This window comes from Macaca fascicularis, chromosome 14 (genome assembly GCF_037993035.2).
Source record: "Macaca fascicularis isolate 582-1 chromosome 14, T2T-MFA8v1.1".
NCBI lineage: Eukaryota > Metazoa > Chordata > Mammalia > Primates > Cercopithecidae > Macaca > Macaca fascicularis.
This window is the reverse complement of record NC_088388.1, coordinates 9,235,602-9,254,955: the sequence shown is the minus strand read 5'-3', so window position 1 is coordinate 9,254,955 and position 19,354 is coordinate 9,235,602. Positions and strand designations below refer to the sequence as shown.

Sequence of the window (19,354 nt, the reverse complement as noted above, 5' to 3'; positions counted from 1 at the left end):
ACAATAACTATCCTTCAGAAACAGGCAACAGGGCTGACCACTCACAGCTTTATTAATGACCAGGGTCCCCAGTTCAGCCAGGGAGCTCCTCAATGAGAGTCCTTGGGGCAGGTGGCACGGGGCCTCCCCAAAGCCGCTCCAGCTCCCCAGTGAGGGCGGCCACCTCCTCGGCTGCCACAGCATGGGCTTGGTGAGCCCTGGCGCAATCTAGAGCCAGGGGTGTGAGGGCCGCCTCATTTTCATTGGTCCAGGCCAGGAGGAATTGGCACTTTTTCCGGGCCCGGTAAAGATGATCTCGCTCTTCTCTAAGCACAGCCTGTTTCCGGGCACGGCCCAGGGTCTTTGCCAGGTCTCCCAGTGCTGCCAGCGTGTAGCCTTTCTGGTTGGTCGGGCCCTCACCCAGCAGGATGCGAGCGACCTCGTGCATAGCCCCTCGTGTGCCCAGGGGCCCAGGCGGGTGTTCGCCTGCTTCCAGCACGTGGGCTGCGGCCTGCAGGGCTTCTTCCGCAGAGGCGAAGACTTGCTGGGCACCCAGGGCTCCGGAAACGCCGAGCAGTGTAGCACAGAAGTCAGAGAGCAGTGCGTCGTCACCGCCGTGATACAGGGCGAGAGTATGCGCGTAGGCGAACAGCACATTGGGCAGCTGGAAGCGCACGAGCGGCGAGACTGGGCCGCGGCTCAGGCTGACCAGCGTGGGGATGCGGGTGGGTATGGCGGGCGTGCAGGCCCCCGGGACATCTCCAAGAACCAGCTCGGCAGCCGCGAGCTCCGCGGCGAAGGCATCGTTCATAGATTCCGGCGGGGTCCTCGCAAGGGCGGGCTCCAGCCCCGCGGCATCACTGCCCGGGACATCATCCAGCTCCTCCAGAAGCCGCCACGGTCCGGCTCCGCGCTTCCACCACCACGGCCGCCATGGAGGAAGCAGCCGCCCGGCCTCACCACGGCTCAGCAGCCGCTCGAAGGCAGTTTTTTCGGCCGGCGCCAGCCGCTCCCACAGTCCCGAGAGGCCGCCGGGCGCCGGGCCGGGGCTAAGGCCTGTTTCCCCAGGCTCGTCCTCGGTATCGCGTTGCTGACGCAGCCGGCGTAGGGCGCTTGCCAGGCGGCTGGGCGAGGCGCTGCGGCCGCGGAGCTCTCCCAGCACCTGGTCACGGTAGAAGTTTTCTGCGCAGGTGCCATGCGTCCGGTAGCAGCGCAGCGAGCAATAGGGCGCATTACAGCGAGGGCAGGTGTAACGCGCGGGCTGGGCCTCCCCCGCCGGGCAGAAACCACAAGGCCCGACCGGCTCCATAGCAACCGGCACCGCGATCTACCTGCGAACGCACGCCGGCGATAGTTCCAAACTTCCGGGGCTTATTCAATTACTTCCGGCTCACCGCGGGGTCGACGACGGTCTGTCGTTTCGCAAAGCTCCCGAGGATTCTGAGCAATTTCCGCCCACGCCGGAAAGCCGAGCCCCACCCCTTTCCCTAGTAGGGTGAGAGCAGGCCCAGACGCCGGGCGTCAGGTACGAGCCCCGCCCTGTGCGATGACGCAAGGAGCGGAAAAATGGGTCTGGCGAGCGCTCCGCCGGTGCCACCTCTCCCCCTAGCGGTCACACCAAAACGTGGCCCGATCATCTAAAGAGAAAACCCTCTCTCTTTAGCTCTATAATGCGCTGTGGCAGAAATCCACTTTTACTAAACACCTACCCTGGGCCACTAATTGTGCCAAGCCTCAGAAAGGCGATGCATCCCTGCGCTGTACACAGACAAATAAAATGCACTAGAGGACACAGACGAATAAAAGGGCAGTTGGGATCGGGTGCGGTGGCTCTCACGCCGATAATCCCAGCACTTTGGGAGGCCAAGGCGGGCAGATGACCTGAGGTCAGAAGTTTGACCACGGCCTGACCAACATGGAGAAACCCCATCTCTACTAATACAAAATTAGCCGGGCGTGAGGGACGGGTGCCTGTAGTCCCAGCTACTCCGGAGGCTGAGGCAGGAGAATCATTTGAACCCAGGAGGTGGAGGTTGCAGTGAGCTGAGATCGCGCCACCGCCCTCCAGCCTGGGAGCCTGGGCCACAGAGAGGAACTCCACCTCAAAAAAACAAATAAAAAGCAGTATTTAAGAAATATTTGAGGCCGGGCGCGGTGGCTCAAGCCTGTAATCCCAGCACTTTGGGAGGCCGAGATGGGCGGATCATGAGGTCAGGAGATGGAGACCATCCTGGCTAATACGGTGAAACCCCGTCTCTACTAAAAAATACAAAAAACTAGCCGGGCGAAGTGGCGGGTGCCTGTAGTCCCAGCTACTTGGGAGGCTGAGGCAGGAGAATGGCGTGAACCCGAGAGGAGGAGCTTGCAGTGAGCTGAGATCCGGCCACTGCACTCCAGCCTGGGTGACAGAGCGAGACTCCGTCTCAAAAAAAAAAAAAAAAAAAAAAAAAAAAAGAAATATTTGAGCTCCTATTTTTCCTCCAAAACTGACTCTTCATTAAGTATCTTATTAAATACCACTATTCATCCATCTCATTAAGTGCAGGCCCCATTCTAGGTGCCAAGAACACAATGCACATCAAAGGGAGTTGGGGGTCCCTGTTCTAACAGAGCTCAGTCTTATGGTGGAGTGGAGGTGTGATGAACCAAACTGTGAGTGTTCTTTGCATCCCTACTACTACTACTGGTGGTCTAAGCTTCCTGACCCCTCACGTGGATGACAACACATTGTGTTTTTCCTTTCTTGCCAGCCCTCCAGAAAAACCTGCCAGATAAATTAGATCACAAGTCAGATCAGATCCTTCTCTTACTCAAAACCCTTCTGCGACCCTCCATTGCACTTGGACTCAAACCCAAACTTCTCTCCATGGCTGACAAGGCCTTGCAGGATCTGCTCCCACCCCTAGACATCACCTCTTCCCCATCTTCATACAGTCCTCTTGGCTTAAAATATTCCCCTACCTGATCACTTGATTTATTCATCTCAGGTCTCACACATGTCATTTAAACACGACCTCTCAGTTGGGCACAGTGGCTGACACCTGTACTCTCAGTACTTTGGGAGGCCAAGGTGGGCGGATCACTTGAGCCCAGTTCAAGACCAGCCTGGGCAACACAGCAACAAAACCCCGTCTCTGCAAGAAGTACAAAAACTTAGCCAGGAGTGGTGGTGCATGCCTGCAGTCCTCAGCTACTTGGGAGGCTGAGTAGGATCACCTGGGCCCAGGACTTGGAGGCTGCAGTGAGCCATGACTATGCGACTGCACTCCAGCCTGGATGAGAGACCTTGACTCAAAAAGAAAAAAGGCCGGGTGCTGTGGCTCACACCTGTAATCCCAGCACTTTGGGAGGCCAAGGCGGGTGATCACAATGTCAAGAGATCGAGACCATCCCGGCCAACATAGGGAAAACCCATCTCTACTAAAAATACAAAAAATTAGCTAAGCGTGGTGGCACATGCCTGTAGTCCCAGCTACTCTGGGGGCTGAGGCAGAAGAATGGTGCGAACCCAGGAGGTTGGAGACTCCGTCTCAATAAAAGATAAAGAAAAAAGAAAAACAAAAAAGAGGCCCTCTCTGGGATGCTATTGTATCTGTCCACATCCTCCCCCTTTCTAAACTGCTAGAAAGCAGAAAGCATGTCTTTAACACCACGAGACGAAAATAGCCAAGATTCACACACTACATCCTTTAACCTTCACAGCAGCTCTGGAGATGGCAGAGATTAAATTAGTAGTTAGTTCAAAGGCCAGCCACCCAGTAAATGGATTAGGAAAAAAAAGGTCCAAACTCAGGCATTCAAAGTCCACAGCCCAAGGGTTTTACCCTGTTGGATGCTATTTCCCAAGAACTGGCAGGTCCAGAAACTTTAGCTGAATGAGTAAGTGGGGTTCAGAAGTGCTGGGAGGCTCAGTTGCTAGAAGGCAACCCTGAATCAGCCCCAGAGATAATCCAACTTTTGGGAACACCAAAACATCACTATATCCAATCACAGATGTGATTAGGTTACCAAGTCTAGCCAGGCAATCATAGAGGTACAAACGAGACCATGCACCCAACGTAATATTTATTTCTAAAACCGAGGCAGACCAGATTCCTGCCCTGGACTCTAAGGCCACAGCTGGTATCAAGTTCAGGGAATGACCAGGTTCACCTTCTATACAAACCTCTTCCCCCACCCATCCCTCCCACTGCTGCCTCCATAACAAACGTCTCACCACAATGATTCCTGCTACCTTCTCTGTTTAGAAGATGAAAAAGAATGACTTGAGGGGACTGATCAAGTTACTTAGGATAGGGAATAACTCCAATTCTACACCTGAAGCCCCAGGATCTGTGGCTACTGTTTCTTCACAGAAAATTCCTCTTGCAGTTTACCATTTCTTCCCCTATACCAACGGCTTTTCTGCCTCACTGTTCTTACAGGGGACACAGCACCAACCTCTCCCCAAGGCCTTGCAAATAAAGATGAAGCAATGCGATGACTGAACTAAGTGGCTTTTTTATTAGAGAAAGCCGCAATTACAAAGGACTTAAGAATTGGCATTGGGGCCCTTCTTCTTGCCAAAGGTGGGCACAACGTTGACAAAGCGCCGGTTGTACTGCATCCGGCGCTTAGCCCGACCGGTCTTCTTCTTCTTCTTCTCCTGTTTGGCCACCTGAAGAAGGGAGGGTTAATCAGGCCCTGGTTTCTGTCTTCCACACCTAGCATCCTTTCCCTCAGGCTCATCTCCAGGGAGGGAGAAGGCAAACCGGGTAAGAACCCAGGGACTTGATTTAGCTGTGACAGGAAAAGACAAAGTCCAAACACCATGACCACTAATACTCTCACTCACCTTAGGAGTCTGACCTCTCACTTTCCCAGCACGGGCCAGGGAACCATGGACTTTACCTGTAATGGGAAAGGAAGGAACCAGCAGGTAAGAGCAAGAAGGTGCCACCCAGCAGAACCCCTCTTTCCTCAATTCAAGCCTTTAAAGAGAAGCTGGGCCCAACAGGTAATGAGAACAAAGCTGCAGATATCTGACCTTGAAATCTTAAGTTTCATTTCAGGATTTTCCAGCTTCTAACTTTCTAGAGCACTTTGGGGGCCCCGGTCTGACCTAATTTTAGTGGGGAAGCTGATAACCAGACTCGGATCTCGTGATGTGACTGAAACACAACTACACTCTGGCTCAGTCTCCCATGGACGTCTGTGTTCAACATGAGGGATGTAAACAGGAAGAATCACTCTGAACTGAGGGCAGTGAGAAGTACTCTATTACCATAGGTGTGACACTCAGCTGCCAGGACTATGCACCCCCTACCCACTAGACGCTTACCAGTAGTTCAAAAAACATTCTTCTCTCACTCACCTCCAAGCATGCGGCCTGCTACTTCCAGGGTAGTCAGGGCCTCCACCCCGCACTGGCCCAGAGTGGCCTCATCCTCCAAGGGGGTGCCTGCCAGGAGCACGACTTGATCTTCCGAGGCAATGCCCTCCAGTGAAGCTACATGAGCCTACAGGGAAAGATAAGGCTCGTAAGTGTTCCCTCGGGCCGCGAGGGTGAAGAGCACAAGAAAATGGAACCCAGGGCGCACCAAGCAGCCTTACCTTGATTTGGGCGACCGTTTCCTGGCCGGTCACCTCGAGGGTGTGTAGCTCCTGGGCGCGGACAAAAAGCTGCATGTTGACGACTGAGTAAAGAAATACGGCTTGTAAGAGAAGCGAAGAAATGCTCTGGGATAAAGGAGGTTTGGGAATGGAAAGTGGTCCAGAAACGATAGCGATGGGATGGAGGTGGTCGCGGCGGCTCACGTGGGGAAGGCCAGGCCTCCCGAAGAATTCGGATAGGGACTGGAGCAGGGCCACAGAGCCGGCCTGGTTCTTCAGTTTCCCCCGCGCCCTCTGATCCCGCAGCCAATCTGCTACAAGCCCTTCGGATCCAGCCAAGGCCCTATTCTTACCTGAACCGCGGTCCCAGCTGCCGCTACCGCGAAGATGGAGTCGAGAAAGAGGAAGAAGCGAGGGCGCGTCTGTACTGACCGCGAGCTGCGTATCACGTCACTACTGAGCGACCGCGCGGGTCTCTGATATTTGTACCGCCCAAGGCGACCCTAGCTCCGCCCCTTTACGCTCGCACAGGCGAGCCTGCCAGGGGCAGGCAGCGCGCGCAGGAGGGGGCGGAACCAGACCGTTGCGTGCACAGACGGCTGGCGTACGAGGTCAAGATGGCCGTTACCATGTTCCGGGCTGCGCTTCGGGGATGGAGAACCGGTGTCCAGCGGGGCTGCGGGCTACGGCTGTTGGTGAGAGCGCTGAGCGAGGAGCTGAGGGCATCGCGTGGGTGTGAGGCTCAGTGTTAATCATTGTTAACCCCGAAAACTAAGGCATTCCTACTTGGGGCCTTAGTTTTGTCGTTTTCGATCGGAAGAGCTTGTCTCCCGATCGAGTGTAGATACAGAAACGAGAGAGAAAGTGGTAGACTGCGGTGCTCTTTGGGAGCACTTAACACAGTGCCTGGCAGTGTCTATGTAAGCCAAAACGTTTCAGATAAGGGGCGGGATCCTAGCATGAGTGTGCGTAGGGAATTATGATTGCCTTAATTCTTTTTTTCTTTTTTTTTTTTTTGAGACAGAGTCTCGTTCTGTTGCGCAGGCTGGAGTGCAGTGGCGCGATCTCGGCTTACTGCCAGCTCCGCCTCCCGGGTTCACGCCATCCTCCTGCCTCAACCTCCTGAGTAGCTGGGACTACAGGCGCCCGCCACCACGCTAGGCTAATTTTTTTGTATTTTTAGTAGAGATGGGTTTCACCGTGTTAGCCAGGATGGTCTCGATCTCCTGACCTCGCGATCCGCCCGCCTCGGCCTCCCGAAGTGCTGGGATTACAGGCGTGAGCCACCGCGCCCGGCTGATTGCCTTAATTGTTAAGGCAATCATAAGATTAAACACCACTATATCCAATCACAGATGTGATTAGGTGAGCAAGGCCAGCCAGGCAATCATGAAGGTACAAACAAGGTTACGCTGCCAATGTAATAATAATATCTATTCCTAAAACCGAGGCAGAAAGTTAAGCCTTAAGTTTCTAAAGACTTGATTGACTTTTCAGAAGTCTACACATACTCTTTTGAATCCCACCGAAATCCTAAGAGAGGTAGACCATTCAGAGTATCTGAGCCTCCTTTCCATCCCGTCTGTACCCTGCACCATGGAAAACCAAAGACTGGTGCTATCTTATGTCAACTTAAATAACGGACTCTAAAAGAAAATGATATTTATTCTGAAATGGGTGTATACTATGTGCTTATCAGGGAGGTAAAAGAAGACAAAGGTTTTTAACGGAAAAATGGGCCAGGCACGGTGGCTCACGCCTGTAATCCCAGCACTTTGGGAGGCCAAGGCGGATAGATCACCTGGAGTCAGGAGTTTGAGACTAGCCTGGCCAACATGGTGAAACCCGTCTCTACAAAAAATACAAAAATTAGCCGGGTGTGATGGCGTGTGCCTGTAGTCCCAGCTACTTGGGAGGCTGAGGCAGGAGACTTAACTTGAACTTGGGAGGCGGAGGTTGCAGTGAGCCGAGATCACGCCACTGCACTCCAGCCTAGGTGACAGAGTGAGACTCCGTCCCCCCCCAAAAAAAAAATAAAGGAAAGGAAAAAAGAATATTACATAATTGTATTGAGATAGTTATCCTTGGCTACAAGGATGAATAACAAGGGTGGTGCCAGTTCAAGATTGGACAGGCAGTTGTTGGACAGATGGCCCTGCAGAAATTTTTGTTTGTTTATTTTTGTTTTTTGAGAGAGTCTTGTTGCTCTGTCACCCAGGCTGCAGTGCAGTAGCATGATACCAGTTCACTGCAACCGCTGCCCCCTGTGTTCAAGCAATTCTCCTGCCTCAGCCTCCCAAGTAGCTGGGATTACAGGCATGCACTACCATACCTGGCTAATTTTTTTTTTTTTTTTTTTTTTTTTTTTGAGATGGAGTCTCGCTGTGTCTCCCAGGCTGGAGTGCAGTGGCGCGATCTCAGCTCACTGCAAGCTCCGCCCCCTGGGTTCACGCCATTCTCCCGACTCAGCCTCCCAAGTAGCTGGGACTACAGGCGCCCGCTACCACCCCCGGCTAATTTTTTTTTTTGTATTTTTAGTAGAGACGGGGTTTCACCGTGTTAGCCAGGATAGTCTCGATCTCCTGACCTCGTGATCCACCCGCCTCGGCCTCCCAAAGTGCTGGGATTACAGGCTTGAGCCACCGCGCCCGGCCTTTTTTTTTTTTTTTTGAGACGGAGTCTCCCTGTGTCGCCCAGGCTGGAGTGCAGTGGCGCGATCTCGGCTCACTGCAAGCTCCGCCTCCCGGGTTCACGCCATTCTCCCGCCTCAGCCTCCGAGTAGCTGGGACTACAGGCGCCCGCCACCACGCCCGGCTAGTTTTTTGTATTTTTAGTAGAGACGGGGTTTCACCATGTTAGCCAGGATGGTCTCGATCTCCTGACCTCGTGATCCACCCGCCTCGGCCTCCCAAAGTGCTGGGATTACAGGCTTGAGCCACCGCGCCCGGCCAATTTTTGTATTTTTAGTAGAGATGGGGTTTCGCCATGTTGGCCAGGCTGGTGTTGAACTCCTGACTTCAGGTGATCCACCTGCCTCGGCCTCCCAAAGTGCTGGGATTACAGACGTGAGCCACCGTGCCCAGCCAGAAATACTTTTTTGTGTAAGGTTGCAGTGGCCTTTGTGCAAGTCTGTGGTTTTTGCAGTCTTTTGTGATAGTTCTTGTTATTAAGTATTTGTGCACAAGAACTCTTTTTTTTTTTTTTTTTGTCTTTTTTTTTTTTTTTTCCTTTTTGTGGAGAACAGGGTCTCGCTATATTACCCAGGCAGGTCTCGAACTCCTGGGCTCAAGCCATCCTCCCACCTCTGCCTCCCTGAGAGCTGGGATTACAGACATGAGCCACCATGCCCGGCCAAGAACTCTCTCTTCATGGCCCTCCCTAGCTTTGTTTGTTGGGATTTTTAACCCAAGTGACTCACTCCATTTTGATTCTGATAGCTTTCACACCGATCGCCCAGCCTTTTATTCATGCCATTCTCTCTGCCTGTAATGTTTCCATTCTCTACTTACTGAACTTATGCCATCCTGTGTTGTGTAGGCTAATGGAGAAATGGAATTTTTGTTTTGCTTCAGAGCCAGACCCAGGGCCCTCCAGATTACCCCAGCTTTGTGGAGTCTGTGGATGAATATCAGTTTGTGGAGCGCCTGTTACCAGCTACAAGGATCCCAGATCCCCCAAAACATGAACATTATCCTACCCCTAGTGGCTGGCAGCCTCCCAGAGGTGAGCTGGGTGGTTAGGGATGATTTGAAAACTTCACGGAGCATCACCTCTTCCCCAGAGGTTGGCCTCCCCCATGAGGCTCTGGACTCTTCAGTGGGTTCAGGACTTGTTTTGCGATCCCTGTGGGTTACATCTGTCTCATGCCTGAGGAAGAGCCCAGGAATGGAGTCCTCTGTTGTTCACTGGTACTCATCCATCCACACTATTGGGATTGGGTCTTCCCCATATGGGGGAAAGTAAACAACAGAGAGAAAACCCAAGAGCTTGGACCTTCTTTCCCCCCAGGAGACTATGTCTATAATTAATAACACAGCATGGAGTCAGGCAGTTCTGGATTTGAATTTGGCTTTATTTACTGTTGATACTATCTTGAATTAGTCACTTAGCTTGACCCAACCTGTTTTAGCAAAATGGAGATGATCTGCTCAGTACCTAGAGCCCTTAGTGCAGAGCCCAGCATATGGTAGGTGCTCAGTGCTTGTAAATCCCAATCTCTTTGTTCCAGAGATTGCTTTCAGCCTCCCTGACCCAGTGGAGGAGGGCAAGGATTGGCCTAGAGGGGGACCCAAAGATCCAGGGAGGCATGTCCCTGACTTCATGTTTTCTTGAGTACCTACTTAGTGACAGGCCTTGTGCGGGGCCTTAGGGTACCAGGGTGAACAATTTGGTCCTGACTCCAAGCTGAAGGAAAGAGGAGACCCCCTGACCTAAAGTCTGGAGGTGGCTTGGTCCAGCTGGGTGCATTTGCCCTCTGCAGACTGAGAGCAAGGACCTTGGCTGAGGTGGGATGGCACCTAGGAAGAGTTGATTTAACAGTGTCTTTCCTTGTCGCAGACCCCCCACCCAACCTGCCCTACTTTGTACGACGCTCTCGGATGCACAATGTCCCTGTCTACAAGGACATCACGCATGGCAACCGGCAGATGACTGTGATCCGGAAAGTAGAAGGGGACATCTGGGTAAGTAGGTGGGTGGGTCTGGGGCTGGGCCTGACCCTTTCAGGGCTGGAGGGACAGGAGTCCTTTCAAGGGAAGGGACTCTTGGCCTGACCTGATTTGTCATCTTTCCCTAGGCCCTGCAGAAAGATGTGGAAGATTTTCTGAGCCCGCTGCTGGGGAAGACACCCGTCACCCAGGTCAATGAGGTGACAGGTACCCTGCGAATCAAGGGCTACTTTGACCAGGAGCTTAAAGCCTGGCTCTTGGAGAAAGGCTTCTGAGGCCTAGCTGAGCAGCCTGCATGTCAGCCTGCCCTGCGGATCAAGTCTAGGGGGCCTCAGGAGGAGGGAGGTGGGTGTTGGAGCCCCTGAGACAGGGGATACAGAAACTAAGGCTAAAGGACTTTGGGGTCAGGCCTTGCTTGCATAAAGGAGAAAACTGGACCCTATGTACATGCTGGGGGAGAGTGCCTAATGTGAGAGACCAAATAGGAATAACCAGGCTAATGGGGGGTGTCAGCAGCTTTCTCTCCCTCCTATCTTGGCCTGTTGTTTTTTGTTTTTTGAGATGGAGTCTCACTCTGTTGCCCAGGATGGAGTGCAGTGGCATGATCTTGGTTCACTGCAACTTCCACCTCTGGGTTCAAGCAGTTCTCCTGCCTCAGCCTCCTGAGTAGCTGGGATTACAGGCACCCGCCACCACAACCTGCTAATTTTTGTATTTTTAGTAAAGATGAGGTTTCACCATGTTGGCCAGGCTGGTCTCAAACTGACTCCAAGTGATCCGCCCACCTCGGCCTCCCAAAGTGCTGGGATTATAGGCGTGAGCCATGTGCCCTGCCCACCTTGGCCTGTTTTGTTTTCCTTTCCTTGGGCTCAGCAATTCAAATTCTAGTTGCTATTTGGTGGAAGCAGTAGCCCAACCTAGTTTAGGGGAAGGTAGCACAGGGCAGAGCCACTGGTCACTTTGTTCCCTTGGCCCTCCAAAGCTCATTGTTGCAAACATCCCCAAGCCCTTGCTCTAGGCCAGATCTTGTTTGGTACAGGCTATGAACACAGATGACTCGGGCATGGGGCTTGGAGATCTTCTGTTCAAAGTACAGTGCCCACGTTAGCCCTGGGCTGTTTCTCCTAGAGAGGTAGGAGGCCCATTCTTGGTCACTGTTCCGTTGCAGACCAGACTTGCTGGCCTGATCACAAGGGAGTGGCTGGAACTCCTCACAGCCAGCATAGGGCCATCCTCCCCAGCCTGCTGACCTGGAATCAAGGCTGGGGAGGGGTTTGCAGGCAGGAATACGCTGACCTTTCACCCTGCCATCTCATCCCAACCCCAGCTCACTAGCCTTCATTGGAGTCACAGGGGCCAAAGGCCTGAGACCCTACCCTACCCCCAAACTGGCTAAGACAGCTCCCAGTTCCTGGCTCCCCAACTTGGTCTCTGCCCTGAGGCAGGGCACTGAACTCTGGGCTGCTTTTCCATGTGTAAAATGGGCACATCTTCCTAATCTGTTAATGGTCAATGGTGTCCCCAAGGATAGTGCTGGCTTCCATGGAAACCCTAACTCCTGGAGATTCCATTCCATTCTCAAGTGTACAGCCACAGCAAGGAGCCTGACACTGATTTTATTGATTCCATGAGACAAACCCCACCAACTGTTAATGCAAGTTTTTATTTGGCTGTATATACAATTTAAGCTATTAAAATTTGTACAATATTTACAAATTAAATAATCATCTGAAACTGTCTCCAACAACTCTTGTAACACAAAACCAAGGGGAAAAGACAGGGGCAGGCAGGTCCCAGCTCCTGTGGTTCCTCCTTGGTACAGAGCCTTTTCTAAACTGGAAAGACCTTCGTCTTTCCCGGGATTAAGCATTCAACTTCAAAAGACAAAATTTAAGCCAAAAGACACTAGTAAGGAAGTAATTCCAATTCTAAACTCCAGAAGTTCTGCCAGTTGAGAAGTGGCCTTCCTTGGGCGCTGGGATTGCAGTGGTCAGGAGCAGGCACACTGGCCCTTGCCTGGAGTGCGGCTGGGCAGTGGCTGCTGGGTGAGACAGGTCAGTCTCACCTGAGAAGCTGCAGGGGAAAGGGGCCTGGGGGGAGGGGCGGGGCAGGGTCCCTCAGTGCTGCCCGCCTGCCCCCCCCACTCCCAGGCATTCCTTTCCCTGAGTTGTGTGGTTGCCAGTAAGACGCAGAAATGCCACAGGGCATAGGGGGCACAGCCACCACCACAAGAGGCTTCTGGGGAGATCAGGGGAAGAAAAGGAAATGGGTACCAGTCTTAGGGGTGGGCCAGGGAGCAAGTTCATAGCTTGCCTCCAGCCCCTCTGGAGTCCACACTTGGGAACGGGAGCTAATACTGTTCGGCACTGCAGTGTGACTCCACACATACAAGTAGGGCTCAGAGGGGCTGCCCCTTCTCCCAGAAAGGGGTAGGGGAAGAAGAGGGCTTCTCAGAGGCTCAACCTTCTGCCTTCATGGCCCCAGCAGAACACAGGGCTGAAGAGTTGGAGAGGAAGGCTGGAACTGACCCGAGATCCCCATAGCTGCCTGGGACTCTGAGGGCTGGAGTCAAATGGGAACCCCAGCCTCTTTCCACTTGGCCTAGGGGATGCCGCCTCTTTCTCAGAGCTGGGGGTACTACTCCCTGCTGCAGACAGAGAGGGAGCTGGCACTTGGTGGCAGGATGTGTTCCAGCGAGGGCTGCTCAAAAGAGCAGGGGCTGGGGCTGGGCTGGGGCAGTGTCAGTGGGCAACAGGAGACTCCAGCTTTTGCAGGCGGCGCCGGCGGAGCTCTGCTGCATCAGGCTCTCCATCCTCGGGCATCTCCTCTGTGCCCACTGACTCAGGAGCTGAGGACAGAGAGACTGGAAGTGGAACCTAGAGAAGTTCCCTGCTCCCCCGGCTGGAGGCCAATCACACCTACCTGGAGGCCTTTCCGTTTCAGGGGCTGTTGGGGAGGCTCCTGTGGTTGGGGTCGTGGCCTCTGAGCTGGGGATGCTGGTGGAGGAGGCAGCAGCAATAACTGTAGTGGCAGTCTCCTCAGGGGAGCTGACTGAAGTGGCAGGCCGAGGGGGCCTGGGAAGAGAAGGGACGAGAGGCGGGTCTGGCCTTGGCATCCTAGGTTGGGCAGATTCTCCTGCCCTTGGTGAGCCTTGCAGAACAGAGTATAGAATGATGTGCCCTTGTGGCCCCAGTGCCTGGCAAACACAAGTGAACATGCTGAATGAACTCAGACAGGGTGACTTGACTCAAGGGCCAAGTGATTCTATCCCTTAGCTATAAGGTGCTTGCAGGCAGGGACTGTTGACCTGTTCACTCTTACCCTGCAGTCTCCACCCTGGGGAGTCAGGCACCTTATAGGGGACCCACTGAATAAGCCACAGTGCTCAAGCCTTGGACTCAAGTTCCTCTCCAAGCCTGTGCTGTCACTGCTAGATGCCAGGCATTATGTACATGTCACTTTTTTAAAAGACAGGGTCTTGGCTCCATCACCAAAGCTGGAATTTAGTGGCACAATCATAGCTCACCGCACCCTTAAACTCCTAGGCTCAAACAGTCCTGCCTCAGCCTCCGAAAGTGCTGATATTACAGGTGTGAGCCACCGCATCGGCAGTAGACATCACTTACAAATATGAATTAAGACCCCTTTATTCAAATAACGTTAAGAGGTCAAAAACGAGTGATGGGACCAGCGCTTGAACTTGGGCCAGGATGGCTCCAAGTGACTTCCTATTATTTGCTCCCTCAGTTTGGGGGCAGCAGTTGTCAATCTAAGTGTCACTACATCTCAGGAGAATATCATGTGATGAACTAAAGCACTGCAAATTCTGAATAATTTGACTTTAGAGAAATAAAAAGAAGTAAGATCCAAAGTCAGCTCTCGAATAAACATCACTCCTAGTTAGATCCAGACGTGCTTTCTGGAGTGGGAGGATAGACAGGCACCAGGAGTTACCAAGAACTCCTGGAGAATCTGGATGGACCTGTAGATAGGTAGCCTGAATTGGCAGGTATCAAAGGCCAAGAACCACTGCTGGGGACCTCCTGGCAGCTCCACTCCTGACCCACCAAACCCACTCTGCTTCCCCTGTACAGACACACCCCAAGGAGGCCAGCACAGTGAGGTACTGGTTGATCTGTAGCATGGCGGCGTCCAGCAGTGTGTGGATATTACGCAGGCTCTGCAGCCGGGCCTCCAGGTGCTGCCGTTCATGGCCCTCCAGAGCTCGTAGCTCCTCTGGGGTCAGCCCAGCAAACCCCGCAGGGGGCACAGGCATCGGGGGGAAGGCTGGAGAGAGAGAGAAAGGCTCAGTCTGGGCTGCTGGGGCCAGACACCAACCTCACCCCCCAGAAGAACCCAGAGTGGCCCAGCTTACCAAAGGGCGGAGGCAGGGGCATACCCATCCAGGGAGGAGGGAAGGGGAAGCCAGGGGCAGGGCCAGCTTCTGGGGCAGAGCCAGAGCCTGGGCCAGATGCTGTGGCAGAAGCAGCAGCAGCACTGGTGCCAGCAGCTGTGGTTGTAGCTGCTCCACTGGGCCGAGAAAGGGCTGCTGAAGAGCAGGAAGAAGAAGTCAGTGAGTGTTCCATCCCTGCCACCCCCTGGCTGTCACAGTACCCAAAGACTTACCTGCACTGGTGGATGGAGGGGCCACAGCCTCTCCTGAGCTGGGGGGAGGCGGGACAGGTGGAAAGGGGCCCATGGGGGGCCACAGTGGGAACATGCCTGGAGGAAAAGGAGGCAGGAGGCCCTGGGGGACTGCAGAGAGAAGACAGGGAGGTAAGAAAAGGGCCAAATGGACACAGACCCAACTCCCAGGCAGGGGGCCTGACTATTGCAAGCTCTGTCCTATTCCCACAGGCCCTGAGCCCAGCACTGGTCACACTGACTGCAAGCATCTATTTCTCATCTTTCCATCCCTTCCTGGCCCAGACTGAGATTCTGGAGGGCAGGGACTCTCCAATTTCCCAGCATCTTCCATACCCAGTCCAGGGCAAGTACCCAGTGGTGTGCTGGGTGGTCAGACAAGGGGACACTCACAGTTGGGGGGCTGAGGCAAGAGTGGTGGGGGGTGGGGCGCAGGGGGTGGCCCCTGATCCGCAGGCTCCGGGGGTGGTGGTGACTGGGCTGGCAGCGATGCCCGAAGGACATCCATACGGCAGGTGGGGCAGGTCTGCTGTCGCTGGAACCAGGAGCGCAGGCAGCTGCGGGTCAAGGCCAGGCAGAGGTCAGCAGGTCCCTAGGGGCCTGCCTTCTGGGGCCTGTGCCCCGCTGTGTAGGCTCCCCAGGGCCCCTCCCACCTGGTATGGAAAATGTGGTTGCAAGGCAGTCTCTTGGCACCAGTCACCATCTCTTCTCGGCAGATGATGCAGACATTGTCCATTGCCTGGAGCTCCTCTGGGGTGGCATCTGGATACCTGGTTAGGATGACGGGCTGTATCAGATCCAGAGCTGGAAGCAGAGGGACCCAGGACACAGCTTGGGACAGCAGCCATGACAAGCCTACTTACAGGGTGTTCATGTTGCGGATGGCTCGGCGAGACATGATGGCATCTGTCACAGCTTTTTTGAACTGTCTGAAAGGACAGTCAGTGAAAGCAGGAGAAGGGACGGGATCAGGTTGGGAGGATCGGGGGATAGGGCTGGGCTCACCTCATGGCCAGGTACATGGGCCGGATGGCAAAGAGTGGGAAGGTGTGCACCTTGATCATGATGGTCATGAAGGCCATGTACAGCAGAACCTTGATGAAGCCTGCGGGGAGGGGATGCAGAAAGCAGCAGGTCACAGGGCCAGGAGGCAGAGTGGAGTATGCCGGTCCAGATCAGGAGAGGCCCAGGCCCCTCTCACCTGTAAACAGCTCTGTGTAGAGCATGTACACGGCCTTGTTGTCCCAGGGGTTCTCACTCTGGAGGTCCACGGAGTGCAGCACATACTTGATGAAGATGGTGAGCACCATCGTCATCAGGATGGCATACTGAAGGGAGAGGGGGACGAGGGGGATGTGAACACACTGCTCCCCCGAGCCTCTGCACAGCAGGTGCAGTGGTACAATCACAGGCTCTAGACATACCCGGGGTCCTCCTAGCCCCTCCAGTTAGTAGCTGTGACTTTTGGCAACTCAATGAACCTCAATTAACTTATCTATAAAATGACAGAATTAACTGTTCCTTTATAACAGTATTGTCTTGCTAAATAAGAGGTGCAGGTCAGGAGCTCAGCACAGGGCCTGGTGTGAAATTCGCATTCAACAAATATGAGCTGTTGTCACTGAACACGTTCTCCCTCTGCCAGGGACACGCCTCCAATTGTCCATCGAGCTAATCCTCTCCTATCCATTACCAGCTAGCTCTGGCACAAGCCTCTAGGAACCCTCTCCTGAGCCCCAGGTTGGGGTTCCTCCTCTGTCCTAGGCTCTTTGTGCTCTTCCCCAATCACCTAGGAGTGAGTGTGTGGAGGGCAGGAGCCATATCTGATCACTGCCCCTTGGTGGCCAGCACAGGTTGGCCACATAGCAGGTGCTGAGGAAGGGTCTGTTGGGTTATTCAAAGCGCATGTGGGGTCACCTCGGGCTTGTCCTCTCAACCTCCCAAGCCAGTATTACCTCAAAGCCAAACACCAGCTGCACAGAAGCCCCACGGGTCAGGATGCTGTGATAGGCATGGCTGACGAAGAGGAAGTCCAGGATGCCCAGAAGGAACATGAGAGCTGTGGGGACCCCCATACATGCGGGGTATGGGAGGTCAGCCCAGGGCCCAACAGCTATTTAATGCTCTATGACAGCCCCACCCTCCAGCCTACCATGGCCCCAGTGATCTAGTCAGGTGGGCACACTCCACTGAACCTGGCCCTCTGGGAGCTTCCTGGGGGAGGGGGAGTCGTTGGGGTGCCCAGGCTGCAGGTGAGAAGGCAAAGGGCTGAGGGCCCAGGCAGTTGAGAAGCCCTGGAGTGGAACAGGACAGAGACTATGCAAATTAACTTCCTAAATTATCTTTCCTGTACAGCTGTGGGGGGCGGCCTGTGCTCTGGAGTACAGGCCCACTGTTCACATTCCACTTCTCCCCTCCCTTCCCCTGAATCTCACTCACAGACAATGCGGCAGTGAAAGAGCCAGGAGATGTTGGGGCTGCGTTCCATCTGAGGCAGAGCACACAAGAGGCCTGTCAGGAAGCCTGGGGCTCACCCCACATCCTCAACCCAGCCCTCCCTGCTCTTTAAGCCTGCCCGCTGGCCACTCCCTGGCTTCCACCTGCTTCAGAACTCCCTTCCTTGACTCACAAAGTCCACACGATCCTCAGCCAGCCAGTGGAAACATTTGAGGAAGAGAAGAAGAGTGAAGAGTGCAACAAAGCGGGGGCTGAAGTCATCCCGAAAAACGGTGAAGGCCAGACAAGTCTCTGTGACAGCATACCAGGAACGTTCCAGAAGGTGCTGGGGGCCAGGCAGGGAATAATGTGGGTCCCAAACATTCTTTCCCAGCACCCTGCCCTCACCTTTGGGGCAACCGACATCTTACCTCCATCTCTGCTGCCCTCAGTTGCCCAAAGAACACCTTGCCCATCACCTTGCCCAGGAGGAAGACAAGGACAAAGGCCTGGATGTACAGGACCTAGGAGTGGGGAGAGGCTATGGTTTGAGGTCACTTTCCGCTTTCCTCTGCTTGGGACTCATCATTCGGGATCCTCCACATCCTAATCACAGTTTATTCAAAGTTAGACAGCTGGCGGCTACTTCCCTACTTACCTGACCTCTAGCCCCGCCCCTGGCCCAGGCAGACTCCTCCTTCCCTCCCAGGGAGTTCCTCCCTCCCTGAGCCCTGAACTCACTGCCATGCTGGGGCTGGACTTGGTCAGGTACACCACAGTGGGGTAGAACTGGTGTTTGAGGTAGTAGGCGTGAGCCACCACAGCCCCGGTCAGCGCCAGGCTGGCCGCCATCATCACTGCCGTGCGGAACATTGCCCTGGCCCGGAGACCTAAATGGGGCAAGAAAATAACTTATGTGATGCGCCTGCTGTGCAAAATAGCACGGTGCCTGGCACAGCCTCAATCAATAGGAGAAAGCGGGGAGAGGGGGGAATCACATTTCGCCCTCGAAATCATCAGACCAAGAATAGCTTACTCTCCCCCATTTTACAAATAAGCCTCGAAGGGGTTAAGTGATCACACTGACGCAAGGCCTGGAACCTGGGTCAGTCTTGTTTCAAATCTAGGGCTCTTTCCACGCTGACTGCCAAGCCGCCGCCTCTAGGGAGGCGATGAGGAAAAGCTGCAGTGTTGGAGGAGGGGGAGCTGCACCGCTGACCCTCCGGTGGAGGAGATGGGGTGGGAGGCAACAGCAGAAATCTGCTCCAGGGGCGGGAACGCGCGGCCAGGGCTGAGCAGCCAAGGCACAGAGGGTAGCAGACTGGGCAGGCGACAGCGCCGGTGACAGCTGTGTTAGGGTGGGCAGTTCGGACGCGCGCCCCGCGGGAGCGGGCGGGGAACGTCAGCCTAGAATCCTGGGGTCCCCCGACCCCCGGAGTAGTGTCAACTCAGGGCAACACAAGAACGGCCGACCGGCAGAGAGCAGCAGCGGGACGGCAGGAGCCGGATCGCCCTCGCGGCCGCGCACCTGTGAGCACTAGGAGTTGCGGGCGTCGCAGGCAGGGCCCAGGCTTGAGCAGAGCGGCCGCACCGGCGTCTGAGGTCTCCGGCCAGCTGACAGGCCGAAAGCGGGCGGCGGGGCTGAGGGCCGCGCCCACTCCGGAGCCCTCAAGGGGAAGATTCGGGTCCCGACCCCAACCACAACTCGGGCCAGACTTCGCCCCACTCACCAGGAACGCAACGCCGCGAGCCCGCTCAATCCGCGCGACTGCGGCGGCCGCTCCGGTTAACAACACTCCCCACCCCCTGCGAACCGGAACTTCGGGGGTCAGACACCTCACTTCCGGCGGCGCGGGGCGCGGCGTGGGTCGTACCAAATGCGTCCTGCCCTGGCTCGCACTGCGCCCTACGTGGGTCCATAGCAATGGTGTCACCACCGTATCTGGGGCTCGTGTCTACGGGGAAGGGCTGGGCAAGAGGTCCGAGAGGTGGTCAGAAGGTAATAGAGCAACAGTGGGACGTTGTGTGTGGGGGGG

General features: G+C 54.7%; 4 protein-coding genes across 17 annotated transcripts; 1 reads left to right on the top strand and 3 right to left on the bottom strand.

Annotated features, from left to right (window-relative positions):
* Window positions 1–34: 34 nt before the first annotated feature.
* Window positions 35–1,356, bottom strand: ZNHIT2 (zinc finger HIT-type containing 2). Its single transcript, XM_045372119.1, has one exon. It carries the CDS (start codon window positions 1,286–1,288, stop codon window positions 74–76), a length of 1,215 nt encoding a protein of 404 aa, XP_045228054.1. The 5' UTR covers window positions 1,289–1,356; the 3' UTR covers window positions 35–73.
* Window positions 1,357–4,459: 3,103 nt separating this feature from the next.
* On the bottom strand, window positions 4,460–5,975 carry FAU (FAU ubiquitin like and ribosomal protein S30 fusion). The gene is made up of 5 exons (XM_005577315.4): window positions 5,925–5,975; window positions 5,572–5,654; window positions 5,333–5,477; window positions 4,814–4,869; window positions 4,460–4,636 (listed from the first exon to the last, which is right to left on the bottom strand). The coding sequence occupies exons 2-5, from the start codon at window positions 5,644–5,646 to the stop codon at window positions 4,511–4,513; spliced, it is 402 nt and encodes a 133-aa protein (XP_005577372.2). The 5' UTR covers window positions 5,647–5,654; window positions 5,925–5,975; the 3' UTR covers window positions 4,460–4,510.
* A 187-nt stretch (window positions 5,976–6,162) lies between these two features.
* Window positions 6,163–11,972, top strand: MRPL49 (mitochondrial ribosomal protein L49). Its single transcript, XM_045372123.2, has 4 exons — window positions 6,163–6,266; window positions 9,144–9,294; window positions 10,129–10,253; window positions 10,367–11,972. The coding sequence occupies exons 1-4, from the start codon at window positions 6,189–6,191 to the stop codon at window positions 10,511–10,513; spliced, it is 501 nt and encodes a 166-aa protein (XP_045228058.2). The 5' UTR covers window positions 6,163–6,188; the 3' UTR covers window positions 10,514–11,972.
* Window positions 11,883–19,126, bottom strand: SYVN1 (synoviolin 1). 14 transcript variants are annotated; one of them, XM_074013211.1, is made up of 16 exons: window positions 18,847–19,126; window positions 18,060–18,208; window positions 17,750–17,924; window positions 17,512–17,664; window positions 17,322–17,370; window positions 16,838–16,941; window positions 16,084–16,210; window positions 15,888–15,987; window positions 15,746–15,811; window positions 15,536–15,652; window positions 15,276–15,439; window positions 14,865–14,993; window positions 14,614–14,787; window positions 14,339–14,525; window positions 13,161–13,434; window positions 11,883–13,086 (listed from the first exon to the last, which is right to left on the bottom strand). In XM_074013211.1, exons 3-16 carry the CDS (start codon window positions 17,792–17,794, stop codon window positions 12,943–12,945), a joined length of 1,833 nt encoding a protein of 610 aa, XP_073869312.1. In that variant the 5' UTR covers window positions 17,795–17,924; window positions 18,060–18,208; window positions 18,847–19,126; the 3' UTR covers window positions 11,883–12,942. The 14 variants fall into 14 exon arrangements, with proteins under 14 accessions (XP_073869312.1, XP_073869315.1, XP_065385484.1 ...); XM_074013214.1 differs by having other exon boundaries at window positions 13,161–13,312; XM_065529412.1 differs by having other exon boundaries at window positions 17,750–17,842.
* Window positions 19,127–19,354: the final 228 nt, after the last annotated feature.

Bases quoted from the DNA above. Each gene is read 5' to 3' on its own strand.
- ZNHIT2 (XM_045372119.1), bottom strand. From the start codon at position 1,288: ATGGAGCCGGTCGGGCCTTGTGGTTTCTGCCCGGCGGGGGAGGCCCAG.
- FAU (XM_005577315.4), bottom strand. From the start codon at position 5,646: ATGCAGCTTTTTGTCCGCGCCCAGGAGCTACACACCCTCGAGGTGACC. The intron at 5,478-5,571 runs GTAAGGCTGCTT...CTTTCCCTGTAG, and splicing joins AAACGGTCGCCCAAATCAAG to GCTCATGTAGCTTCACTGGA. The intron at 4,870-5,332 runs GTGAGTGAGAGA...TTCCCATTACAG, and splicing joins AGCAGGCCGCATGCTTGGAG to GTAAAGTCCATGGTTCCCTG.
- MRPL49 (XM_045372123.2), top strand. From the start codon at position 6,189: ATGGCCGTTACCATGTTCCGGGCTGCGCTTCGGGGATGGAGAACCGGT. The intron at 9,295-10,128 runs GTGAGCTGGGTG...TCCTTGTCGCAG, and splicing joins TGGCTGGCAGCCTCCCAGAG to ACCCCCCACCCAACCTGCCC. The intron at 10,254-10,366 runs GTAAGTAGGTGG...ATCTTTCCCTAG, and splicing joins AAGTAGAAGGGGACATCTGG to GCCCTGCAGAAAGATGTGGA.
- SYVN1 (XM_065529412.1), bottom strand. From the start codon at position 18,191: ATGTTCCGCACGGCAGTGATGATGGCGGCCAGCCTGGCGCTGACCGGG. The intron at 15,812-15,887 runs GTGAGCCCAGCC...CTGTCCTTTCAG, and splicing joins CCCATGTACCTGGCCATGAG to ACAGTTCAAAAAAGCTGTGA. The intron at 14,788-14,864 runs GTAAGTCTTTGG...CCTGCTCTTCAG, and splicing joins CCCTCCATCCACCAGTGCAG to CAGCCCTTTCTCGGCCCAGT.